This window comes from Mycteria americana, chromosome 2 (genome assembly GCF_035582795.1).
Source record: "Mycteria americana isolate JAX WOST 10 ecotype Jacksonville Zoo and Gardens chromosome 2, USCA_MyAme_1.0, whole genome shotgun sequence".
NCBI lineage: Eukaryota > Metazoa > Chordata > Aves > Ciconiiformes > Ciconiidae > Mycteria > Mycteria americana.
Window position 1 is genome coordinate 57,433,511 of NC_134366.1, and position 25,991 is coordinate 57,459,501.

The 25,991-nt window shown below is 39.0% G+C and overlaps 1 protein-coding gene across 1 annotated transcript in view; it reads left to right on the forward strand.

The window, feature by feature from the left end:
- The window catches only part of POU6F2 (POU class 6 homeobox 2), a 320,325-nt gene that overhangs the window by 114,520 nt on the left and 179,814 nt on the right, over nucleotides 1-25,991 (forward strand). The window contains exons 3-4 of the mRNA XM_075495605.1: nucleotides 19,166-19,257; nucleotides 20,213-20,441. Coding sequence (XP_075351720.1) covers nucleotides 19,166-19,257; nucleotides 20,213-20,441 — 321 coding nt within the window. The remainder of the gene's footprint in view (nucleotides 1-19,165; nucleotides 19,258-20,212; nucleotides 20,442-25,991) is intronic.

The following is a 25,991-nucleotide window of genomic DNA, read 5'->3' on the forward strand; positions in this document are numbered from 1 at the left end:
GAACCAGGACAAGCTTCCTGGGAACCCACACTGAGAGCAGTGTATGTGTTGGCCAACATGGAGCTGAGCAACATGTCAACAGAGTGTCAGTGAAGATTGCAGAGCTGTCGGGAGTCTGTTGGTTTGAACATTGATTCAGACACATGTATTAGAATACAAAGAGCTACTCTGGATCTTATCTCCTGGCCTGCTGCCGGGTTAATTTCCAAGCTCAATGTTTCACACTGCCAGCCTGAGTAATCTATGCCTTTGTGCATCTGGACATACCAGCTCTGCTTGCTGTTGGTGAAATGCATGCTGTCCTCTTTGTCAGAAGGCAGACAACCCCTCTGCACTGCTCTGCTGTGCTATTTGCAGGCAAGCAATGTGCCATGAGAAGAGGAATTTTTGAATAAAACTTACATTGTCAAGCTTTCCCACCCTCTGGAGTGAATATATGAGAATCCAAAGCAGATAGAGTATTGTACAAAGGTGTTTCAACTGTATTACGATGTGCCTGTCCGAAAATTTGAAAGCAAGGTCTTCAGTCTGGTTTGCTACTTGAAGGCGTTTCCAGTTCTGTCAGCCAGAGCAGAATCTTGCAGGATTGGGTTTTGTAGTCAGGATCATAAAAATGACCAATCCAATATACTGTCAGTGTAAGTCCCTGTGTGTGTTTTAACCGTTCACATCAGTAGATGCCCAAAGATGAATCCTTTCTGCAGAAGTAGCCATTAACACCTTCAGTAGTACTGCTGTTTAAGCTTCCTCACTCCATCTTGACCCTGCTCTTCCCTCTGCACTGAACCCATGTGGTGAACCAGATCAAGGAGCCCATCCTGCTGAAAAGAATATTTTTCTTGTGTTCTCCAATCCAGCCAATATATCATTTCCCCCAGCTGGGTCACCACACAGTGCATGAAAAGGGGTGCCAGCACATCATGTTGTAGCAGATGCATAAACACATGGACTAGGTGCAGAAATATATGCCATTGCACCTTCATGTTCTTTGCAGAGGACATGATGTTTAAGCATAAAAATATGCATGCAGAAGGGGTTTTGTTTAGCTGTCACTTAATCCCCATGGCTGTACGTGTCGGCATGTGACTAGTTATACTGAAATTAAACAGAAATGTGTAGGCTTAAAATTGAACAGTAAAAGATGTTGACGCATGCCTGCCTAATATAACATGTATCAGGACCAGATCTATAAACTCCCAGCAGAGCTGGAGAACAGTCAGACCTTCACAGGGTTCGTCTTTTTGAGTGATCCATTGAACTCTCTTGTATTCAGCTGAACTGTGTGAATGTCAGAGAGCAGGATTTGGCCAACTGGATGTAAATTTGGGAAGAAGTCTACTACCCCTGGACTTGGCTTTTTCAGGAAAAACAAATATTTGCTAAGAACTTCTATGAGAGGAAAAATAGTTGCAGGTTTTTTTGCCTATTCTGTAATGCAGATAGCATAGTGTGGTAATAATTATGTACTGTTTACACATGAAGCAGCTACATGAAGTCCTTGGAAGAATTTAAACCGTAGTAACTAAATGACTGGAAAGTCTTCAAGGGGCACCACAATTACTGCTGAGATGACTGACAGGGATAAAAGTTGATACTTTGCTAATCATCCTAATTCTAATGAAGGTTGGTTTTTGTCATTTTTGTTCTTGTTTTATTGGGCAGAAAATAATTCAGACGAGTGTCTCAGAAGGTAGCAAGGCAATGTATTCCCATACAGAGCATCTTGGCTAATGGGCCCTAACAGCTTGACAAAGTGATGAGCTTTCAGGTGAAAGAAGAGGGTTACCTGGCGACACAGTGGGACTAGCTGAAATAGTCGTGAGTCTATATAAATGGTAGGGAATGCCAAAAAAATGTACTTGGGGGAAATTGGATGCAAAGTGGTTGTGAAAACTTTAGAGCCTAGGGGCCGGTAGTGAGGCCTAAGCATTTTGCACTATTGAAGTGTACTTACTATGGTGTTGATGGGATCTAAGAAATTCCAACATCCACCTGGGAGCATTGCTGCAATCCTGCCAGATGAGGAGGTGAACTATGGAAAAAATCCTCTCCAGAAGTGTTGCTTTGGTGCATCCTGCTGCTCAATGTTCGTTGCTGTTGTCTGGTCCACAGGGAATGGGAATTTGATACAAAATTGACTGTGGAGTTGGGCTGTTTAAAACAGTCCTTGTTAGTTCGAAAGATGAGGGCTGTCACTTCCAGTGCATTCTGAGGTGTTTGCCTCTGCAGTAGCACATGGAGAGGAGAAGACTGTACAGGTCTGTCAGATAAGTGAGTCCATTTCAAAACTCCTGACTGTGGGTTGCGTTTGACTGCTTGCTTTGGGATGTGAGTTTGCTCCTTCTGGCCTCTGTTAGCTCTGGGAAATCGGCCCCCAAACTAAACTGAGCAGAAAAAAATTCATGCTAATAATGCTGTCAGCTGCCATTACCACATCATTAGTATTTCTTGTCATTTATTAAACGCGAGTGAAAATTCCTTGATATTCACTGGCATTACAGTAGGAATGCCCTGTAGTTTTCTGTTGCAAAATCAGTAAAAGGTATCAAATGAGTTCTGGAAAATGAATAGACCCAGAACCTATGAATTTCCTGCTGGAGGTAGGAAAGGGTTTTTAGCCTCTGGTTTGTGCACTTGGGGACCCGTGAAAAACAAGCTATTGTACTTAGACTGAGATTGAATGAATGACTCCATACCTGCTCTGGAAAAGGTTTTGAGGGGTTCAGAAACCGAAACCCCATGGTACATGGGAACTGAGAGCTGACTAAGCATGGCTCTGGCATTTGTCTTGGTATATGGCACTCCTGTCATGACCTTTTGCAACTTTCAAGCATACCCCTTGAGAATAACCACAAACTGATGCATATTAGAGAAGCTAAGGGTTATTTACATTCAAATATTGGTTTGGAATCAAGTTTTCTGTCAAAGTGTAGGGTAGAAATGTGGTGGAAGACTCTACTTGGTTCTTTGTGGAGCGCAATTCAGTGAGATCTGGCCTCCAAATACGAAAACTCAGTCTTGGTTCTTCTGTTCCATTGAAATTATTTAAAGTATATTAAAAGAGGATAATGATGATGATGATGACATTTTTAATTACCCGCATTATTCCCATCAATTGTATAAAATTTAAACAGCAAAAACATTTTAAAATAAAAAACCTTTTCTTTTAAAGTACAAATTCTGTATGTGTCGTTTTGCCCCAGAGTGTGCTTTTACCCCCCAAATGTTGTAAACCCATAAAAAATAGGATTTGTGGTGATTGTAATTGAACTCAGTACAATGTGTTACAACTGAAAATTGCTAGCCAATTGAGAATTATTAATAAAATCGAGAATTTCAAGAATGGTGGCAGGGAGAGAAAGTTGTCTTTGGATGTTTTTTCAGCATGACTTTCAGCCTTGCTCATGGGGGATAAAATGAGATGACATTGGGAAGAAAAGTACCTCACCAGAGCTTGTAGTTATTGCTGTTTTGAATGCTTATGCAGCTGCTCCACTGGAGTCAGATTGATCCATTTCTAGGCAATGGTCATTACATATCGTTTCATACAGAAAATGCAATGCTTTTCTTTTAAGTTGTCCTTTCTGATGGATGTTATTATGCTGAATCTTATTGTATTATATTATAGTTTTGAAATATTAAGATATTTATGTCTTTGGTAAGTACAGGAGAAGAGTGTGAATGTGATACAGCGTTTGAAAATACTTGTTTTTGTGGAGGAGGAAAGTATCATTGGAAGAAGAGCTGTTCCTAATGGGGAAATTCTACTTTCTGTTCCAGCATGAGAGGGTGAAGTGTGTGGGGCCTCCAGCCTCAAGGATGCCCTGATATGTTTTAAACGCTTCTGTTAGTGGCAGGATCTGTCACCTATCTACTTTGACTTCCTCCACTGTTCCTATTTTAATGTAAAATATTTTTTAATTCCAAGTACAAAGTTATTCTCAGAAAACAGTGGGTTTAAAAGTTGCCTTATATATTGCATTTGAGATTTTTTTTTTCAAGAGCCACCCTGCCTTTGAAAACATAAGCAATTAACCCCATATACTTTTAATATTCTTGAAGTCACTGTTTCAGAGTTTTTGTCCAAGAATCCTCATAAAAGAGGAGGAAAACAGCACAGGAAAAGGGGAAGCTGAGCAGGAAGGGGGAGCCAAGGAAAGCAACTGTAGCCTGAAACTGATTGTTTCTTAGAAGAGGTGTGTCACGTGTCAGACTTTAAGGGCATGTATGTTATGAGAGTGCAGTCCCAGTGAAAAGCCCTGGAGAAAAATGTAGGGATCACTGTAGGAGTGCTTTTGTCCCCCAATATCCACAGGATTTTTCTAAGGATTACAGGGTATCTTTGAGATTAGGTGATTAAGAAACCATTGACCATCAAGGTCTTTCTGTATAAGAAGGAATGGTATGATTTGCTCTGTGATGTTTGTCACAGATCATCAGAGTGGGAGAAAAAGAGCTCAGAATTACAGATTTGAACCCCATACCCTTATTTTTGTAGTCTTGTGATCACTTTATTGTAAATAAATAAACATGCCCCTTTAGAACTGTATGCTTTTTAAAGGAAATGAATGAAGGTTACGACAGCGCCCATTTTACTTCGATATGAGACATAAATGTTGTTACTATTCTTTGCAGTGACTAAACCACTTTTTTTTCTATCCCCTGAGCTGTATCCCCTGTAGCAGGTCAGCCTGAAGTTCTAATATGAAATTATTTCAGTGCCCGGAGCTCAAGCACAGAGGCATGCTCATCACGCTGCCTGATGCTGTAGGTAAACAGCAGCCAATGCTGCCATGCCTTAGCTCTCCGAAGGGTAGGCCCTACTCCTGAGGTGTACAGTGTATAGGATGCTTAAACAACTGACTGAGTCTTAGCGTTGGCTCTGCCTTACTTGATGCTGGCCTAACATTTCGGGGGACTATCCCTAGAAAGGCTGTCACAGAAAGACCAACCCCTACTAAAAACAGCGAGCACCAGCAGACATGCTGCTAGATGAGCTCCCTTCCACCGTGTTGCTCCCCATCAGCCCCTAAGTCCACTGCTCGTGGCTTAGGAGAACTGATATTCGTGCTGCTTGGCCCCTTGCCTGGCACTTCGTGTGCTGCACAGCAGCACTGCAGCCCTCTCCCACTTAGCCCACTGGTATTTCAGAGCAGCTGGGCTGCCAGGACTGCTGCTGAGGGGTCCCAGCGCAGAAGTGCTGCAGGTAAGGACTGTACTTAGAGACGACAGCCACAGTGTGGGCTCCCCTGAGAAAACACAGCATCCCTGCTTGCACCCCACTGTGATAATCTCTGGCCCCAGCACATGGCACAACACAACCATCATGCCATCCTGCAAGTTGGTATGTCAGGTGCATGTGCTGTCGTATAAACCAGTGTTGAAGATCTCAAACTTTGCAAAAGTCAGAGGTACTTTAAAGAAACCTTCTCCTTTATTATAAAACACCAAGCCTGTAGCTTACTGCCACAATTTCTCTTGGTGTTACTACATGACATGAAATGAAACTTGTGGGGAAGAAAGTAGCTTCTGTGCAAGGAATTTTCATGCTGTTCACAATAGACATCACTCTGTATTAATTGGGTACTTATATCTGCACAGCTGCCAGAGCCTGGTTCTTCAATGCCAAGCATAATTGTGTAAACTAAAAGAAAATATATTTAAATTCTTATAAAGCCTTGCAAAGCCTTGCAACCTCTCTTAAGACCTGAGGGTAGTACCACACACTCAACACTGTGCATAGGGGGGTCTTACCCCAGGAGCATAAAGAAGCATCACCGATGCCTTATGCTCGTGTTATTTCAGTGAGTCTGCTCACAATAGTGAGGTTGTGTACTGAGACCTTTACAGTATCGAGCCAAATACAGCTTACTGCAACACGCTCTTCTGCACCAGCGACAGTGAAAGTAGAAATGCAAGTCTCCTTCAAATGAAACTCCAAAAGGAATCCCAAACTGCATAGTCTTCTGTTGCTCATCAACTGGATTTATATTCTGTATCTCTTTTAAAAGCATTTCCTGTGGTTGGGTTTTTTTGGCTTAGGTTAACAACGTGTAGGAATGTGTCGCTACCCTCTGCTGTTTTGGGCAGCCCTGTCCGTGGTCAGTTTTCAAAAAGAAAGGATTCAGAGGATGCTGTTGTACAACGTACACCTCCTGTGCTTCTCTGCAGATAACCTGTAGGCTGCTGGAGCTGTGCAGAAGGGACTTGCATTTGTCCCTCGACCAGTGCTCCACAGTAATCTTATCCAAAAGCCAAATGCAGAGTTAGGACATATTTCAGCAGTGGACCAAGAGAGCAGCATCAGAACAGGAAAATTTTCATCGATAACAGGTCATGTGTTCAGCTAGCTAAGCAGGACGAAATAAAAAGATATTGTATCTATAAGTCTAAGTAAGCCTGTGGGTGTGTATTAAGGACTTAACTCAATTTGAAAAATGCTGCCCAAATTTGTTTCTGCTGTGAGTAAAGTGTTTCTAACCCTCAGATGAGCCATTATATTTATCCAGCATGACATCTGTTAAAATATTTTTGAATGAAGAGCCTGTATGGAGCATACATAATAAGATAACTTTTGTGAGAATGTTTGTATTCCTGATAGACGAGAATGGCTCATTTGGAGCCATCCCAATTTTACGCTGTTTAGGAGGTGTGCTAGATCCCAGATGCAAACCCACAAGAAAATGTAATTAGTGGCACAAAATTTAGTGCATATGCCCCACGGCTAGTTTTTACATTGCAGCAGTTTTGCTGTTAATTTTTCTTCTTCTTCTTCGAAGTACTGAAAACAAGAGATTATCAAGTTAGGGACCTAATCACATCACAGAATCAATTATTATCTTCCAGTGCTTCCATATCTTATTTTTTTCTTAAAGAATATTTTTAAAGGGACCCAATTCTCTTTTCATTAAGAAAATAAAACAACCAGGCTCATAAACTTTGACCTTGGATTGTAATCTGGAAGGACCCAGCTAATGGAAACACTCCCACTGAAATAAAATGGTCAACTTTCTTGAGTAAAGATTTGTAGGTTCTGGCTTCTGGTTCAACAAGTTTCAGGCCAAAGCAAATTTTACAGCCAAGTTATAAATATTTGAAAAATTGGGAGCATAATGGAAATGCCAACACAACCTTACCATAGAGGCATAAGCAGCACAGTGTTATAATCTGGCAGTGCTGCTTTGACAGTGGGTATATGATAATGCAATCCAGGCCTGGAGCACTTTTAGCTAAATGTATCAATATGAACCTAATTTACTTAGACCTTCATGTAGTCATTCACATTAAAAATCTCTAGCACTCTGATGTAGAGATCAAGACAGTTTCTTTCTACCTGATTTATACCAAACAGGTATATGTTAAAGTACACAATAAATAGGCAGAGTATTAAATTGCTGAGGTGGTGTTTCTTCAGACTTTTCTTCAGACCACCATTTACTAAACAATATCATAAGAGCTATATATCCTTCAGAGTGTTAATATGTAACCAGAACAAACAGAGGACATAGGAAAGGTGGAGAAAAGTTAGATATATAAGCAAGAAAAAGTGAGTTATTGATTTTATTGACTGGTCTGTTAACTTCTGACATTGCAATAAAGCCTTATTTATTTGTATACAGAAGACTCAATTACATAGATACATATCATTTTAACAACTGGGTTATTTACAGGAGAATTGCAGCTTCATAAATAATATAGACCTGCATTTCTCAAGCTGATGTTTATCCATTGTTACCATTTAGGGAGTTGTGGTGTCCACAAATGCTCTTCAGAGGAAAGTCATTAGAATAACATTAAGTGAAAACGTTGCTATTATAACAATACATGTGCGAAGTACACTAACGCATAGAAGTGGTCTGCTTCACCATGACTGAAAGAAAACCTACTGCATCCTGTTTTCTGTATACAACTGTCTTATGAATGTCAATTTTACATATTATGGTAAAGAGGTGGATTTTCCCTGGAAGCTCTTTAATACCTTTTTAACTGAGAAGACAGTAAGTATGGATATGAGTATTTTTTGTTTTGTTTTAGTGTGTTTTTAATCTAGATTGAGTTTTGAATCCAGACATCTCTTGCTGAGTTAAACCTACTTAGTGCATTGTTATCTATATAATCAACAGGTCCTACAGAATAACAAGAGGAGCAATCTGGGTGATGGTTAATGGAATGACTGATTGTGACCAGAATCTCACTTGGGACTATATAGTTGGTAGTAAGCAAATATTATTTCCTTCAGCAGCCAGCACGTGGAGAGAGTTAAGGAGAGGCAAGGTGAAGAGAGTAGGAGCTTTTTGTGCTGATATGAGGATGCAAGGAAGGCATGCAGTGGCTTTGTCCCAAAGACAACAAGAAGTTTTCCTGGAGAGCTGAGTGCAGATTCCTTCAATGCGGAGGAAAGGCAACTCTAGAGCCCAAGTGTGCAGATATTGCAGCATGTCCAACATAAGTGTTTCCCCTAAAGATAGGGTAGTGTCAGATGATAAGAAGTCTGTGACTGGAGGAAGCTGCATATTGGCAATACCTCCTGATACAACCACTCTAACTGACATGCTTCTTTGATCCAGGACTTCTCTAAGCTCTGAGGGCCTAACAATGCTCTCTGTGTGCGAGATGAAAAGGGCTGGTGAAGGTCTTGCAGGAATTCTGCGATGGTTGGGCATTGAGCCTAAATCTTGCTTTTGCCAGCTTAGCTCCTGATCTTTCTTTCCTTTACGGCAGCCATAAGGAACAGACTGTGGAAGTGTTGGCTATTTCAAACCAACCCTGGCTGTCTTTTGCATATCCTCAAAGCCAGGGATGCTAAAAGAATATATTAAGAAGGCAATGGCAATCCGCTTGTGGAAATCATGTCAGATGTGCTGAGCCATTTGTTGGCTGCTGAGTGATCTGACTTGTAGGAAAGGAGAGCCCAGGGTCCTCTTTGCTCCAGGTCCTCTGTGCTGCACTGTGGCCAGACACAAGACAGCTTCTGCATAGAAGCAACACAGCTATGTTAGAGTGGCACACAGTGTGCGTGTATAGAGCATCACGTGAGCACAGCTGTGTAGCTTCTGCACCAGGACTGGCTTCTGTCAGCTCAGCTGGGAGTATGGATAAAGAATTTCAAATCTGTTTGTCTGTATGTACCTCTAGACATTGTCTCATTTTGTAAATATGGCTAGATTCTTCTAAAGGGTTGCATGGGACAAAATCAGATGACAGAGCTCTTACAGAAATATAGAATAGTTAAAAAATGTTTTCTTTAAAAACATTTTTAGAAGGAATCAGTGATTACTTTTTGCCAAACACCAAATTATGTTTAGTAGGCACGTACGCATAGTCTGAGATCTGACATAATCCTCACAATAAATAACATGACAAATGGAAGCTGATGCTGGTTTTGTGTTGTTGTGTAATGGAGTTAGAATAATGACAGGACAATAATATAATAGAATTCTGCAAAGCCCTCACTCTACTTGACTTTAAGTGGAAGTAAAATCTTAGAAATGAGAGGACAATAAAATAATGCTTTGTAAAAAGGATAAAAGAATAACGTTACCTAAGTCTATTAGTGACATAACACACTATGAATGCACTTAAATTAATAGCATCTTTTACCAGTAGATATTTTTCAATTACTGTAGTGCTGAAAAAATAAACAGAACAATAATATAAAAATGAAAGGGATGCAGGAAACTGATTTGTTTAAAAATATGTATATATAGAGAGGCATACATATATATATGAACACAAGCATTCTTATGGATTAGAAACAGTTTGTATATTCCATATAATTTAATCCTGTTAGGATGTATCGCAGTGCCCTCTCTCACTCTTTGAAGCAAGTTGCCTGCCACTTGGTATTTTGGCAAAGCTAAGTTGTGTGGCTTCTTTTCCCTTTTTTCCTTCCTGCACAGCATGTTGTTACAGAGAGGTCTTGCCATGACAAGGCGTTACTAACCAGATCTTTCATGCAATATGACTGTCCTGGGATATATGCCTGTTACGTGTAAAGCTTTTTTAACCTGTGCTGTATTCTTAAACCTCGCCTAGAGAACTAATCCAACACATGTGAAATACAGTGGGAGTTTGACTCACATAAAGGCAAGATCAACATATTACAGGAACAATATCCAAATGTTTGTCAACCACTTGGTTATTTCCCTGCAGATCTGTTTTAGGGTACTTTTAGTGTGCAAAAGACCATCTTAGTGGCTGCTGCAGAGTGTTTCACTATCACTGTCTGGTAAATAGCTGCTCAAATTCGGGAGGCAGACAGGATGATAATGCTGACTACTAGTTCTTTAGGTCTTTTTTATATTTTTAGCTTTTGGTCTACAGAGGAGGGAAGGAATGGAAGTATGTGGCAGGGGGGAACCTAACGCCCTTGCTGTGTGTTTTTAACTTGGTTTAGTGATGGTCAGGCTTGACATAGCTTGCAAGACCCATCCGGCAGACTGAATGCTCTTTAAAAACAGATAAATATAAAGTGTTTGGGAACTCCTGGCAAAAGCTCCTTGTAAATAGTCACTACAATTGATTTCAGACAATAATAACGTGACAGAAGTTAATTCAGTTCAGGATTTACAAGATCTGGAGGCATGCATACCATGAGTTTCTGCCGCTCCAAGCCAACACTTTCATTTGAAATAATGGCTTGCCCTGCTGAGCCACATCATGAGAACTTGCTGCAGATATCAAATGGCACAGGCTGCTTTTGAAGGGGGAGGGCTGCTGAATTTTTGTAGCTAGGAATTTCTGAAGGTACATGTACAGCTAAATAGGTTTATAATGTAGCCTTACCAGTTTTGTGATTTAGTCTGATCTAGGAGCGCGGTCTCCTGCATACAGAGTTGCTGCCACTGTTAAGGTTTCCTCCTGGACTCCTACAGTACACTGCTCTGTGGGATGGCTCTTTCAAGAGTCTCAATAAAGTCTGAACAGCTGAACAACCTGTAATGAGACACCTGATGGTGCTGCCCCACAGGGCTGTGTAAAGACCACAGCAGAGAGTGTGAAATTGTTAAAGACACCACAGGGATGAAACCAGACAGTGAACTCAGTAGCAACAGTGATAAACCACTGTTGCTTGACCATACTTGCTGGTCAGGATGCTCCAGTAAGAGTTTACATATATTGTGGGGTGCATTTCGCTGAATGCTGGCTCTGCTGAAGATCTAAGTGGTAGGTGCTTTTACTGGGTTTAATTGAATGCTTCCTCCCTTAAGTGGATATTCCCCACTCACCGAACCAGATGATTTGAATTTCTAAACAGGCTCTCATAGGACTGGTAGGACACTAGGTTCATCCCCTCCCCATCTTACAGTTTTTTCTTTCCAGTCCCTGGAAGGTGTCAGAGCTGCGAGTTAAATTTCTGTCATCAGCCACCTACCTGTGCCCTATCCTTTGTAAATAAGTCTATCAATGTAACTTGTAAAAAGCAAAAGATATCAGACATGCTACCCTTTTTTTCCACCCAGAAGCCTGAATTACTGTGCACCAGAGGCTGTCTGCAGGTATTGCCTGGCTTTCAGTTGCCTGTAGGGCCAGCAGCCAAGTCCATAATACGTAAATCATGCAAGGTTCCCCAGGCAAACAGCAATGTATATCATTATAAGATATCATCATAGTCTACCTTATTTTGGGGAGGGTACAGGAGTCAGATGGGGAGGGTGAGTGTCAGGAGGTTGGGGTTTTGGTGGAAAGCTTGTCCTCTGCCCTGTTAGAAATAAAACACATGCATAGATAAATGCTGTAAAAATCATAAAGAAATCGTAGTTAGCTATAAAGATGGCAAACTGTAGCAGTTGTTCCAAAATGGATATTCTTTAATGTGCTCACTCTTTGGCATTTAGTAAGCTTCCAGGGATGGAAAGAAAGGAAAGTTTAATTTAGAGAAGCCTCCTGCCCTTCTTAGCTAGGGATCAGCTGCCCAACATGAAATAATAATGCATTCAACTGTCCATCTTCTGGTAAGTAACCTTTATCATCATTGCGTTCACCAGCACTAGCAGCAAACAGTGAGTATGAAATGTTGTATGAATTCAGGGAAAACTGATAGGGTCTTTGTGACCTTAATGTGATTATATTTGTGCTAATGCATACAGTATAAAAGAAACTGGAACTCTCAATATGAAGGGTCCAATTCATAAAAAATGTATGTACCATTAACAAGGGATTTTTATGCACTGTACTTAGGGGGTGAAGAAAAGTAGAATGAGTCTATTTTGAATAAAGAACATACTTTTGCAATTATATCCCTTCATCTTTTCTGCAATAGTGACACTTCTTTTCTCACACGAAGTATCTGAAGTATAAGAATATTCATATAGGCAACAATAAGAAAAAAATTTCACTTGGGGAAAAGAGAAAGAAGAAAAAATAAGATAATGAAAGAGGAACAAAAATAAAGATGGGAAAGAAGAAAATTTAAGGCAGTTGGGAGAGCTGGGTTTTTGCGTTATCTGTGATTTTTGTGCCTTGCTATGGTAGTTTTTTTATTTGGTGGTAAATATAACTGGTGGTTGCCCAGGAGAAGTTCTCTGTAACATAAATCACTTTAATAGCCTCATTTTAATTATAAACAGTCATGGAGTTTTAATGTTATCAGTCCTGATCCAGAAAGATGCAGGTGTGTAAATACAAGCCAAGCTCTGTGCATACAGGTAATGAGCACAGTGATTTCGACTACCTTATGTGTCTTGCGGGAGAAGATCCTTTAGGAGAAAATATCCTCAGGGACCAGGCAAAGGCGAGATTTTGTGCTCTGCTGGCAGAATGATTTTGAGCTCTGCAGTGATTTTGGTAGCTTTGCAGTAGCAACTGTGTGGCAGTTTCAGATAAGTATAAAACTGTGGGGTTTTACTTACTTAAGTACTGAATGATACAGTCGTCAGTAAAGCAAATCTGCTCTATTCATTCTGCTGTCTAATTCAATCCATTTTGTATGCAGCATTTTTAGCTTTTCTGTACAGGATATTGCATTGACACATATGTCAATATGGTAGATCAATATGGCATTTTCTTATCACACCACAAACATTTTCAAAGGTAAACTAGAAGGTTTTTGTACATAGGTACGGGAAAATTAAGAGTGAGAGTTAAGTTATATAAGTTGAGACAATCTGATGTTGTGGAAGATAAGCACAGTACTTGTACGTTGTGCTAAAATGATCGAACAGTAAAATAATGATATCGACATTGCAACTTTGTTAGGTTTCAGAGTTAACAGGTGCTGCTGGTAATTCTGCACACACCCAGATCTCTAGTTGTTTAGTTTTCTTTGTGAGGCTGAAATTGCTGCCTAAAAATAAAAGCTTAGAATCTGAAGTAGAGGTCAGCAGGAAAAGGTGAATTGCTTAATGATCTGTGGGATAACCTGATACTTAGAGAAGTTTTATACAATACAGATGAGTGAATTGTATGCCACATCTTGGTCATGGACTGGAAGAAGGCAACTATCTGACTAATTAAATTAAATATGAGAAGTCTGGGCTTAAATTCATACCTTTCAGTGGGTGATTCATTATCTTCATTTAATTTCTCAGCTTGATTTTCTTTGCTGAGGTAACAGGAATATCTCCTCTGATAACCATAGGATAATACTGATGAAAAATGGTTTCAGCATAAAATCTCAATTTTCTCTCCTGCAAGTATTGTAAAATTTAGATGTGTTTGTGAAATTCTGTGTAGCAATCTGATTACTAAGGTTTTATGATGAGGTGATTTGGAAAGGCTTCCTACCTATGTGTCCAACCTCTGAGGCAGCAGGAAAATGAAAATAGTGAAATTAAGAGCCACAATATGGTGCTTCATGGCAGAATAAGGATTGTTTGGAGGGAATGTTATGTTTTTTCATTATCAGCTGCATCTTTTTCTTTCAGCTATTAAATTTTGTTCAGCAAGATTGCTCCTGGTGTAATTGCTGACAATTAAAGGTTCATTTAATGAAGAGCTGAGTTACTTTAATCAGAGATGATGGACTTTCACACACCATACCCGATAATTTGAATATTATCAGTCAGTCTATTTAATTTCTTTTTAAAAGTTATCTATTTTTCTCCTGATAATATGGCTTATGACCTAAATGCAGCTATATTACATGCTCAGACTGTGAGTTTATTAGTTTTAAAAATGTAAGACTATTTTTTCTCACAGGTAGTATTTTAACTTTAATTATTTCATTCTAAAGCTGTATCTTTAATGTGAGTTGGCTCAATGAGTAAGAAAAAATTCTACTCTTGATTTCTTATTGTTACAGTTATTGAGAGATAAATACAAGTAATTTAATGTCACATTGTGGAACTGTATCTAAAGATTTTAGTATGAACTGTTGCTTGAAATGCTGTGTTCTTTCATTAATGTTGATTCATTTAAAATATTTGTTTAAATGAGTATCTCAGAAGGACTTACATATTCTTTTGATTACTGAAAATCTAGTATTATTAAATTTGATCCTGCTTGTTTTTCAAAGCAGAGTACTAAAGAGAGGTGGCCCAGCATCTCCCTGGTTCTGATACAAATGTGAGACACATTGAATTCATTTTTGAAGACTGCGAGGAAGTTATTTATGTCCATATCATCTGCTGAGGCTAGTCCTATGCTGTGGTTTGAGCATTGGCTTTGAGTGAGTTTGGTGCAGAGTTTGAGAGGAGATGCCAGTATGCATTGTGCCTTTGAGCAGGCAGAAGCACACATCTGCAGATGAACCAGGAGGTCCAGGACAGAGCTGGATGTACGTGTTTAATGCATTCCATCATATATCCTGTAATGCTCTTCGGTATAGTTGCATTTGCCAGTCAGCTGCAGGTTCCCTGCAAGCATCAGACATGATGTGAGGCAAGGGCCGCTGGGATGGGCAGTGCATCTGAGTGCAGGGTGCTGGGGAGCACACGCAGGTTCACCTTGCCGGAGTTGCTAGTAGCCCTGGAGCAGCCAAGGAGTCACAGAGCAGTTTTGTGCTTTGACCCATGCTTTCCTGAACAGTGTAACTACAGCTCCAGAGACCTAGGTGCCTAAATGGTGCTGGTTTGAGAACCCAGATCCGAGTCGCTCGGTCCATTAGTTGCTCATTCGTAAAGTGGGGATTAGAGCATTCCCTCCTTCATGGGGCACTGGGAGATAAAGACATTTAGAACTGAATTACCTGTTGTGTTGCTGAAGATACATAAGAAACAAAAAGGAAGCAAACTGTGGAAAGCCTGTTTATGACTAGTGCGTTTACAGTTGTAATTTTTTAAGAGGCTCGGAGGCCTTGGGATGTGGAATTTTTTTTTCCTTCTGGTGTTTCTTTTGTGTTTTTCTCATTTTTAAACCAGGTATTGTTCAACAAGGTTTTTTGCTTGGTTTTGGGGATGTTATTTTTTTTCTTTTTGATAAGGGGAGAAGAAGGTTGCCTTTGTTTTACTTAGCTTTATTTTAAATAATAATTTATTTTAAGAGGGTTATTTTACAGTGTTTACAGTGCACTTCAATTTTTTATTGCGTCATGCCCTTCTAGCCCCTTGGCAGGATGAGAGGTGAGTGTATGTATTATATAATTTATAATTAATTTATGATGAATCACATATGATGAATACTACTTATTAAATATTAAAGCCTTGTCTGCAGTCATGGCCGTACCATGGCAGTAGCACTCCTGTCTGTTCCTACGGTACTACTGAGCAAACTCATTGACTTAGACTGTGATGGCAGTTATAAGAGAAGTCTTAGCTCCCTGCCTAGGCAAATGGTGTGAAGGAGAATTACTTCTCTTTCCAGAGTAGGTGTCCTGTTACTCCCTTCTCCCTGCCCCTTGTGCACCAGCAATCAGAGGTGTAATGAGAGTACAGTCTCTCCAAAGCGTAGTTGAGAACAGAGAAGGTGCTGCTGGTAGCTGCCCAGCTCCATAGGGACTGCTATGAGTCCTGGTTCCTTGCCACCATACCCCTTGCTGATAGAAAGCTGAGCAGCGTTGCAGGATAGCCTAACAGGAGGTAATGGCCTGGACCTGGACAAGTGGAAAATCTAGGCTAGATTTTGACAGGCCATTTTTATTAGTGAGGACTGGAATTTGGACAGAGGAATAATTTACCTGCAGAGGTCATTCCAGCATCTGGAACTACTGCACTCCCAAATAAAGGTGGTAAAACAGGGGGGAAAAACAATGCAGGGGATTGTGCACTGCCAGTTTAGGACAATGGTCTTAATGAAGGTATTTTTCCAAATTAGTAGCAATGAGTCTGTGAATCAGAAATAGTTGCTGTGACACAGAGCTCTCCCGACTCCTCAGATCCTCTGAAATCAGAGGAATCCACCTGGTCAACATTATAAGGCAGAAAAGGAAAAGTAGCCTTCTACTAGTGTTTTGTGCTCTGCTTCGCCTTCCTGGGAGCTTTGACCTATGCGTCTTACTGAAGATAGCGTACAGCAAGGAACAAATACTGTCACTGTGTGTGATGCAACAGAACTTAACCCTGAAATCCTCGCTTCACTGTATTTACTGCCAGCCCAGCAGGCAGATTTTCTTGCGCGTTTTGAAAAAAAATCTTGACTCTTGAGTGGCTGTTATAGCAGGTAGATTAGAAGGGGCATGAGAGGAAATGTAAGAATTTTGGTCTGAGAACATGGCATGCATAATTTCATATAGGGTGCCATGTAAGACCACATTCATGCACGTGAAAGTGTGTGCTGTTTTGCTGAGATTCCTGCATCATATGAAAAGTGAGCTAGAAGCAGCAGGCAGAGCATTTGAGCACTGAAATAAAAAGATACATCATCTGCGATGAGTGACCATATGAAAGGAGTGTAATCCTAAGTGATTCCAATTAGTACAATGCAAAAGGAAAGGAGTGTAATTAATTTTGGGTTTATGGTCCTGTATAACCCACTTGTACAACACACAGCTTGTGAGATGAAATATTGCAAAATCCTTAGGGTACGGATAACAGAAAACAGTGGCTCTTAGGATAGCTGCACCATGGAAAAAAATACTGAAGCACAGGCATATTTCTTCAGAACTTCTTATTTATTTTCTGAAAGCTCAAGCTATAGTAATGGCAATAAAATCTAATTCTAGTGAATATCTGACTCCAGTTTTGTTCTTCTCCCAAAGCTTTCTTAGGACAATTTAATGACATGACAGATTATCAGGAGCTTGTTTTAATATTAATTAAATCACACACAAAGACAAAATTCTCAGCCCTTAAAATTACATAAACAAAATTGATTTAAAAGATTTGATCTTAATGGGGAGTGATATATTCATTGGTATTGAGCCTTTGATCTAATATCACTTTATACATACAGCTGTAATGAGAAGATTAAAAAAACCCCATACCAATATGTTGAAATTACGAGAGGTAAAATTGTGTTTAGTAACATAGCACTTTATTTTGTATAGGAGGAACCCATATTGAAGGAAACCTACCTTTGGTCTTAGGGATGGCAGCAGCATTAAGATTGTAATGCATTTGAATGAAACAGTTTTCACTGAATCTTGCATATCTAGTTATATTTCTTTCTTTTCAAGTAACTTGGATGAGTAAATTGCACATAAAAAATTTAGTGACTGGGTCTCTTTTTGCATGTTATTAGGCAATTGTTGGAGTCCTCACCGATTATAGTAGGTCAGCTTATTCTCATTATTAAATGAGAGTGGTCATTAAAATGCTAAACGTATTTTTATAGAATTCACTTTATAAAATGTCAGCAAGTCTGTATGTTTTTATTAGTTCTAAATCAGATATTTCAATAGACCGTTTGTAAGTATTCCCAAAGCAACGTCCATTTCTGACTTTTTGAGACCACACAAAAATATTACAAATTAATCAGATTTTCAGATTTCTGCATAATAGCTCTGCACATTTATTGTTTAATCCTATTCTAAAATGCTGTTATGATTGACACTTTGCTGTAGAGATAGAAGTCAATTGAATAATATGTAGCAGTCAATTTTATTTGTACCTTAATGTGCTGAAGTATTTTTTTTTCACATTTCCATTATTTATAAGTCTGTCCCCTTGGAGAATATATAGAAGAATTTGTTTTAAATGAGCTGCTAATACCCTCTTTAAAATTTATAACAGAATTGTATCCTTTTTCCTTACTGCACCAGGGTGTGCCAATAAACTGGTTTTGAATTATCTTGCACTTGCTATTTTTATAGGACAAACATTGGAACAGAGCATCTCATTAAGGTTTACTTAGAACGGGATTTCAACCGCTCATCAGAAAAAAACTAACAGAACAGGAGCTATCATACCAACCAGGAAACCTGACGCTGTTGCCAGGGTTTTCTTTTTAAGAGACCACAGTACTTTTGCAGCTACTTTTGATACTTGCTGTCATTCTTTCAGCTTCAAAGATAAATGTGTGCCTGATCATGCCATCAGCGCTGAAAAACTTTGTGAATCAATGCGAGTCCTTCACCCGGAGGAAATGGAGGATTGGGACGTAGTTTTGAAAACATCTTGGTACTTTCTTACAACTGATAGGACGTTTTTCTTTCTCTTTTTCCTTTTCAAATCTGTACTGCAGACTTCAGCAAAATCCAGTAGGGCTGGACTGTGTTCTGTGCTTAGCAAGTCATTAGTGCCCAGCATATAGTTCGATTGTTGGATATTGATCATCTCAATAAATGCTGGAAATCCTTGGTTTCACAGAATTTTGCTCACCCCCTACATGCAATTTAGAAAACAAGCTGTCATTTGGAAGCATACCTGTTTTCAGTTTTCATAGTGCCTTTTTATTGCTCATAGTACAGCCTTTGCTGCCTCAGTAACTGACAAAAGAAAATGCTTTATTAAGATACAAAGTAGATGTTACTTGATTGTTTTTCAGATAATTTTTGCTTTCAGAAATTAGAATGGCTGATGCTCACCTAAGCGTAAAAAATGCAGTTCCCACACACACTGAGTGCTCATGTACTGTATGTAAATTGATGTATAATGCAACCCACATTAGCTGGGTTGATGATAGCTTCAGTTTCATTGCTGTCAGATTTTTGTAGCTCCTTGAATGAGCTGGCTGGTCTGAATGAATGTTAGCATAATTTATGCAGCTGATAAGTGATTTGAGTGCTTGAGTTATTGATAAAGCACTTTAACATATCCTTTTCAGCTTGATGTTATGTGACATCAGAGAAGAAGGTAATGTGCCAGTCCCCAGGCTTGATATTAAAGTCAATCTGCTGTTTGGATTTCAGAGGCCAGAGGAAACACAGTGCTGCCTGACACGAGCCCAGCAGACCAGCACCAACCCAGTCAGTCCCATCCTGCGTTCCCTGTTGGGCCTCAGGTCAGTATCTTTTCTTTCGACTAATCGAGACATGCAGTTTGATGAAAAGTAAGTAACTGCGATTGATCATCTTTGATCTGTGTAATGTAGAAAATGTGATTCTGTTTGGCTGCATTTAGAGTAACAAAAAGGGAGCATGTATGTATCATGTATATGTTTTAAAAGTTATTTGTTTGGAAAGATTAGCTTTTTGTATGTTTTTCTAAAACAAAACCTAAGCAGTTTTGCATATTTAGAAGGTTAAATTATTTGAATTTCTTATATAAGTTATTTTTGAAATACATGTCATAATTTAATATTAAAAAGCTTGTGCAATTTTAATGCAACCTTATTGGCTCTGACAGTTCTGCCTGTCACACACAGCTTCTGCATTAGTAAAGACATTTCATTATCTTTTATGCCAGGTATTTATTTTCTTTAGAGCAAAATGTAGGCATAATAGTATGGCACTGTATAACATTTTAAAAGATTTCCCATATCACTTCACAGTTTTATCCAAGTTCAGCTATACTCTTAAGAAGGTACTCAATGTTCTTCCACTTCCCAGGACAGTCTTGGTCCACGTAGCTTCTGGTAATTGTTACTGTAGTGTTTTCAGCTTTTACCAATCAGTATACAACTGGGAAAATTTGGGAAATGTTGGCATTTAGGTACTTGTAGGCTGACTTGAGTTAGGCCTTCTTGTGTTCATAAATTATCTTCAGTGCATATGTAATGAATTTTCCAGTCTAGATTCAACTGGGATTGCTACCATGCTACGTGACTGTAAGGCTTACAGCTTCAGCCTGTCAAGTTTGTCAAAACTTTCTGTGTTGGTGAAAATGTATGCTTGAAGATACTGGAAGCAGTGCATTTCTATAATGGAACACGAAAGGATCCCAAGCATGAAGAGTTGTAAGTGTGTAATACTGAACTATGCACAGTAAAATAGGCTTGCTGTCTGTGTTTTTTACAGCCATTACTGACAGCCCAACAGTTAGCCTCAGCAGTAGCGGGGGTAATGCCAGGAGGCACTCCAGCCCTGAATCAGCCGATCCTTATTCCTTTCAACATGGCTGGGCAGCTGGGGGGCCAACAAGGACTCGTCCTAACTCTACCTACAGCAAATCTCACCAACATCCAAGGACTGGTAGCAGCAGCTGCAGCAGGAGGCATCATGACTTTGCCATTGCAAAATCTACAAGGTAAGTCACATTTAGCATTTTTCTAATAGGTTCTTTTGCCTGTTTGTTTCACTTTATCTCTGTCTTTTAAACCAAGTGATCTCTTTTTCCAATGAAATGTTGCTCTTGATGCGTACTGAAAGTTAATACTTATTGTTTTTGAATACTTGAGAGGTACCTAAGGGGTATTTGCGTTTTTATAAAAAGATTGGAGGTTGGGTCTTAGATTCTATGGGTCAGTAATGTAAAGTACTTGAATGATTCATTAGGCTTTTCTGTCATCAGTGATCAATGTTACCTACTCACAGTTCACTTTAAAATTTCAAATGGCAGCAAGAAGACAAGTATTCTGTTTCACCACTGCTGATTAGGGTAGCTGAATGAATAGGGGCAACTAAAAACACAGTATTGCATTAAAATCACTTTTAAAAAAACCTTTTATTATAAAATCAGTTTTCTCAGCTGCCATCAGTGCCCCAGATACGCATTCTTGTTCTTGCTGTGGGAGTTCTGCTCTGTCAGTAAGGTTCTGCCATCCTCATCCAAGTTGTTGAGGGAGTTACATGACTCCAAAGTCACAAGCATAAAGTTCATCTCTGTGTGTATCCTCCCCATTGTCTGAGCTGTACCATGTTTGCAACAGTTCTACCCTAACGTATCTGCTGCATTCTCCCTGTGGTCTAAAATCAGACTGAAAAGCAGTTCTATAAGATCCTTGTTCTTCCCTAATATTCTCTGCTGTTCAATCAATGTGTCTAACACCATTAGAAACAGTACTCAATCCAAGAACATATGATATAAAATACAGATGTATTTATTTACTACTCCTAATTATGTTGATTGCTTCTCAGAAAGCAATTGTTGTTAAACAGAACTGAACCAAGTATAGCAAGATAAGTATTAGCCAATATCTTACAATAGAACTGTAGAGCTTTAATGGAAGAGGATGGTAAGGAAGTGATTGTCCAGTGTGAAAGTGATAAAGGTGTGAGCAGGAAGTAGCAAAATAAAGCTTTAGCTCTTTCAATTTATTTATTTATTTATTTATTTATTTATTTATTTACATTTCTTGCTGATGTAAATGGTAGGAAATGTTTTCCTCAAATGAAATGGTAATTTTTTTTAATGAATGATCTGTACTGTGCCCTGAGTACTTTTTAAACTCTGGTGGCTGCTGATTACCAGATGAATTGTTTGAAGCACCAAATCCTACAGGTTGTGAAACAGAGAAAAGGAAGAGACAGCTCATGTGTTGAACAAACTCCCTTACAAACCACATGCATAGTACTCTCACCTGTTGGAGCAACTACTTGCCTTTACCTTGTGCATGTTTTAAAGTTTAATGTCAACAGACCTCTCTTATCATAGTTGTAAATGGTTTTCACTTTAATGTTTAAAATAATGTCTCTCTCATACCATTAAGCTGCACCGAAGAACCTGTCATCCATAAATCATGGATGAAAAGGACACACTAATGCACAAATTTTGCTTGTTTAAAATTTGAGAGTGCATGTAAAGTAGGGAACTGGAGATTAAAAAAATAATGCAGGAACAGGAGCGGGTAAAAGCAGATATAACAAAGTGAAAGGGAAGTGGCTTTTTAGCGTAGGTGGATGATGAAATCTTAATGAAGAAACAGGCATTATAAAAATGTATCCTTCCACTCTGGAGTGCTCCAGGTTATAGTTGCTGGGTATGTAGTATTATAAATAAACATAAGCTTGTGCAGTTCTTACGTCATTTATTCACCCCATGTTGCAAAGCTGAAGAGTAGGGATTAAGCCAGGCAACCTCTGCTCTTTAGTTTAGCCATGGGTGTCTAATTGCTAGCTAAAAGGTGTAACTGCTGCCAAATAAATTTTGCAAGCAATGACCTTACCAGATGAAAAGGTTTCCTCTATAATCTTTACTGATAGATAGAAGCATGGGATCAAATAGGGACTTGATGGAGCATCAGGTGCAGTTCCCTGAGTATGGGTGCAATCACACCTTCCATAAAGTAGCTGAAAGGAACAGAACCCACGAATTCATTTAGTTGCATTGCTGTTTGTTGTCTTCTCTAGCCTTCCCTCCCAATCCTCTAAGCAAGTAGCACTGCCCTCATTATTTGGAAGTGAAACTGATACACAAGGAAATGAAGTAACTTGGTCAAGATAGCTCTTAAGAGCCCTAAATCACAGTTATAAGCTTCTGTTGCTTCCTATATAGCCCACTACCCAACGCATGCATGAATGAAGGTAGGAGTCAGGTGAGAGTGCTGAGTTTCTAGAGAACATCTTTAGCTGTGTGGTATCATCAGTTCCATTGAACCTGATTGACTTCTGGTCCCTGTTTTTTGTAGTTATTTGCAAGTTAATCATAGAAAGCGTGTTCTGTTTTGTAGCCAGCGCTTTTATAAGTATACTCATAGAAGCCCACACTTCAACACAGTTTTGGTAATTCCTGCCCTTTGGGCAAAATCAGACCATATTCATCAACTTCCATCTCTCTTAAACCTCACTGTGGCATGGTCAACCTAGACGACTGGGGGACATGTTTTCATGCTGTTTTCTAACCTGTCTTATTACTCCTATTGTTGTCATGTCTGCTGTCCCTGAATTTCACGTGCAGTCAAGCATAGATGTTCACAGCTCTTGTGAGCTGGGTCTTCTCCTGTCTTCTTTTTCTTCTCTCATCAGTAAGCTTCTACACCTCTTCATCACAAACTACCCCAGCTAGGTAACTCAAAAGACACCCTTAAGACTTTTTGAATAATGTATGAATTCAGTAAAGTTCTGATCTAACAGAGTACTTGAATTCATACTAAACGTTGATCAAGGGAGTAATCCCACTACATTTTTTGTGATCCACATATATGTTTAACTGATTTTCTTCTGAGGGACCTTCAGGTCTGGGTCAGGGTGATAAGTATGAGACCTCAGGGTGACTGGATAAAACAATGAAAACCCTTGCTTGTGGAAAGAGAAAAGAGCATTCAGTGTTAGGTATCATAGAGAAGATACGTTAAGTAGTTAAAATGATAAAACAAGAGTTTATTTAAAAATTCAAGACATGGGTAAAATGGAGCAACTAATGATATGGACGTTACTCAGTATAACTTATTCAGTGAAATTACCTATTCTTCAGTTGTCAGTTACTTATAAACAAGATTTTTTTTTTCCCCAAATGTATTTATTTTAAATTGTTCAGTTGTTATATGGTCCTGATCCACCACTAAGTCAACAGGAATTTTGTTGCTGTAAGTGAAAAGAGGTTTAGACTAAGCCTCTTTCAAAAATACTTTTCTTGATACATACTTGATTATTTTCTGTTCATTACACTATGTAATTTGCCATACACACTGCTATACTGTGTCTGTTCCCTGAGCCAATAAGTCAAATATGTGTGAACAGAACGAAGGAGGGAAGGTAAATGTGTAAATTCTTGCTGTGAAACTTACAAAAATATGTTTTACCTGGCTCCTATTAAGCAAATTTCATATGCACAAGGAATATGCAAAGAATACAATTTACTGAGGGTTGCCAGAGGGTTGGTGGCAGAATAGAGCTATCTGCTTTAGAGTAAACAGAAATCCCTGAACATAACACAGATTCACCTATGGAACTTTGGCTTTCCACCAACAGTTCTTTGAAGAAAACAATAAAATCAACAACCATAACTTTTTTCTGTAATCCACTAAAAGCACTGAAGATAAGAGTTTAAAAACCATCCAAGAAAGCTGTTGTCCCAAGAAATTTACACACCTGTTTTCCCCTCACTATTTCTTAGAATTCCACCTGGAACACAGCCATGCTTTCCTAACCAGCAAAAATTTTGGAGGTGTCACAACAGCAATGGTGAGGTGGTGAGCAGGGAAAAAGTGAGGCAGGTACCCTACATGATGTGTTGCCTGTCTGTTGGTTTTAGACCATTGCTTCTTGGCCTGTCCTTATTGATTTATTGCAGAAAACACTCTGCCAGCTTTCCTCTTATTGTCCATACTGGTGTTCATCAATATTCAACTTTCCATCTTGGGGAAATTTTTCTCTGAGCTGAATAGTTTCAGTTTCTGCATCTCCTGTGCCAGGTCAGATTTCTCTAGGTTTTGGGGCGACTGTGCTCTTTTTTTTTTTAATTTTAGTTATCCTTCTCAAGAGTCTCTCCAAGGGACTAGTAGCTGCTTAATCTCAGAGTATTCAGTAATGCCTGGGAGCTGATATTCATGGAAAGACATTCTCTCCTTAAGCCCATCTGATTTTTATGTCTCAGTGTAATATTTCTGTATATCTGAACAGAAAGATTCCTTTTTTTGTGGGCTGAGTTTGTTCTGTCTTGTTTTCTTAATATAATTTTTAACCCTGTTGATTTCATGATGAAATCACTGAGAAATGGGAAGGTATTCCAGTGCTGAGGAGTTGCTAAAGGCTGTCCTCTCATTTCATTCACTTTTCCATGACAGCCAAAGCAGTTTTAGCTAAAAAGTTAATGTATTCTAGCTCTCCTTTTAGTATAGTGTAAATGTTTGAAATGAGAAGAAACTAGCGTGGTGTTGCTTGCCATCTCAATGCTGGCCACTCGTGCACCATGGATAACAATTTGGTAGTCTCTCTGCAAAGGGTTGGCCCAAAGATATTACATCACATAATAATGGCACAACAGTTTTTTAGATATCTCCACCAATATGGAGCTTGAATGAACCTTGAAAGAAATCAACAAGTTGGAGATTCTAGCCTCATGGCACTGAAACTTTATGTATCTTATTTCCACTACACATTGTACTGTTCCTAAAGTGGATGTCAATAATTTATTTCCAGGCCAGAGTTTCTCAATCTTGAGTTCTGAAAGAAATGAGAACAAACTATCTCCCCAAATCATTAGTGAAAGGCTTCAGTGCTGAAAGGAAGCCTTGCATGGCTGAAAATGTGAAATCATTAAATTACATTATTTAAACAGCGGCAGGTCATATTTTAGCTGCAATACAATGGAAGGGGAAATGTATTCAACATCTTGAGAGCTAGGAGACAGCCATTAAAAGGCACTGATATGGGTAACAATAGACATAGATGATGGTAAAAAAAAAATAAAAAGGCTTTTTTTAATGTGGAGATCAGTCAAAATGAATGTTGGGTAAAGACAATGTTAACAAAAAGGGAAAAAAAAGTATTGTTTACATTTATTAGATTTTGTTTCATCTGAACATAGATTTGTATCATTAATTGTGCAACAGATAAAGTAAACATGCTCTGTCTCCATTCCCCCATGTACACACACCTTAAAAATCAGAAATCAGAGAGAGATGAAAAACAAAAAAGAGACAGAAAAGAAGTAAACTACAAACCTCAATTGCTTACTGATCTAGAGTCCAAATTCCAGTATTTTAGAACATTTTCTCCTTTTAACTAAAGTGATGCAGTCCCTATTCATTTGTATTCCCCTTCAAGTAACATGAAATAGCTTTCAGAGTCTGCAGAAAGGCAGTGTTTCACTTATGTATTTTAATGAGCACCAATGTCAGTAATAATCAAAATGATGTTTCACTTAGAGGAATAGTTTATTCCCAGGTACTTCTGCAGTGTACTAACATAACCAGAA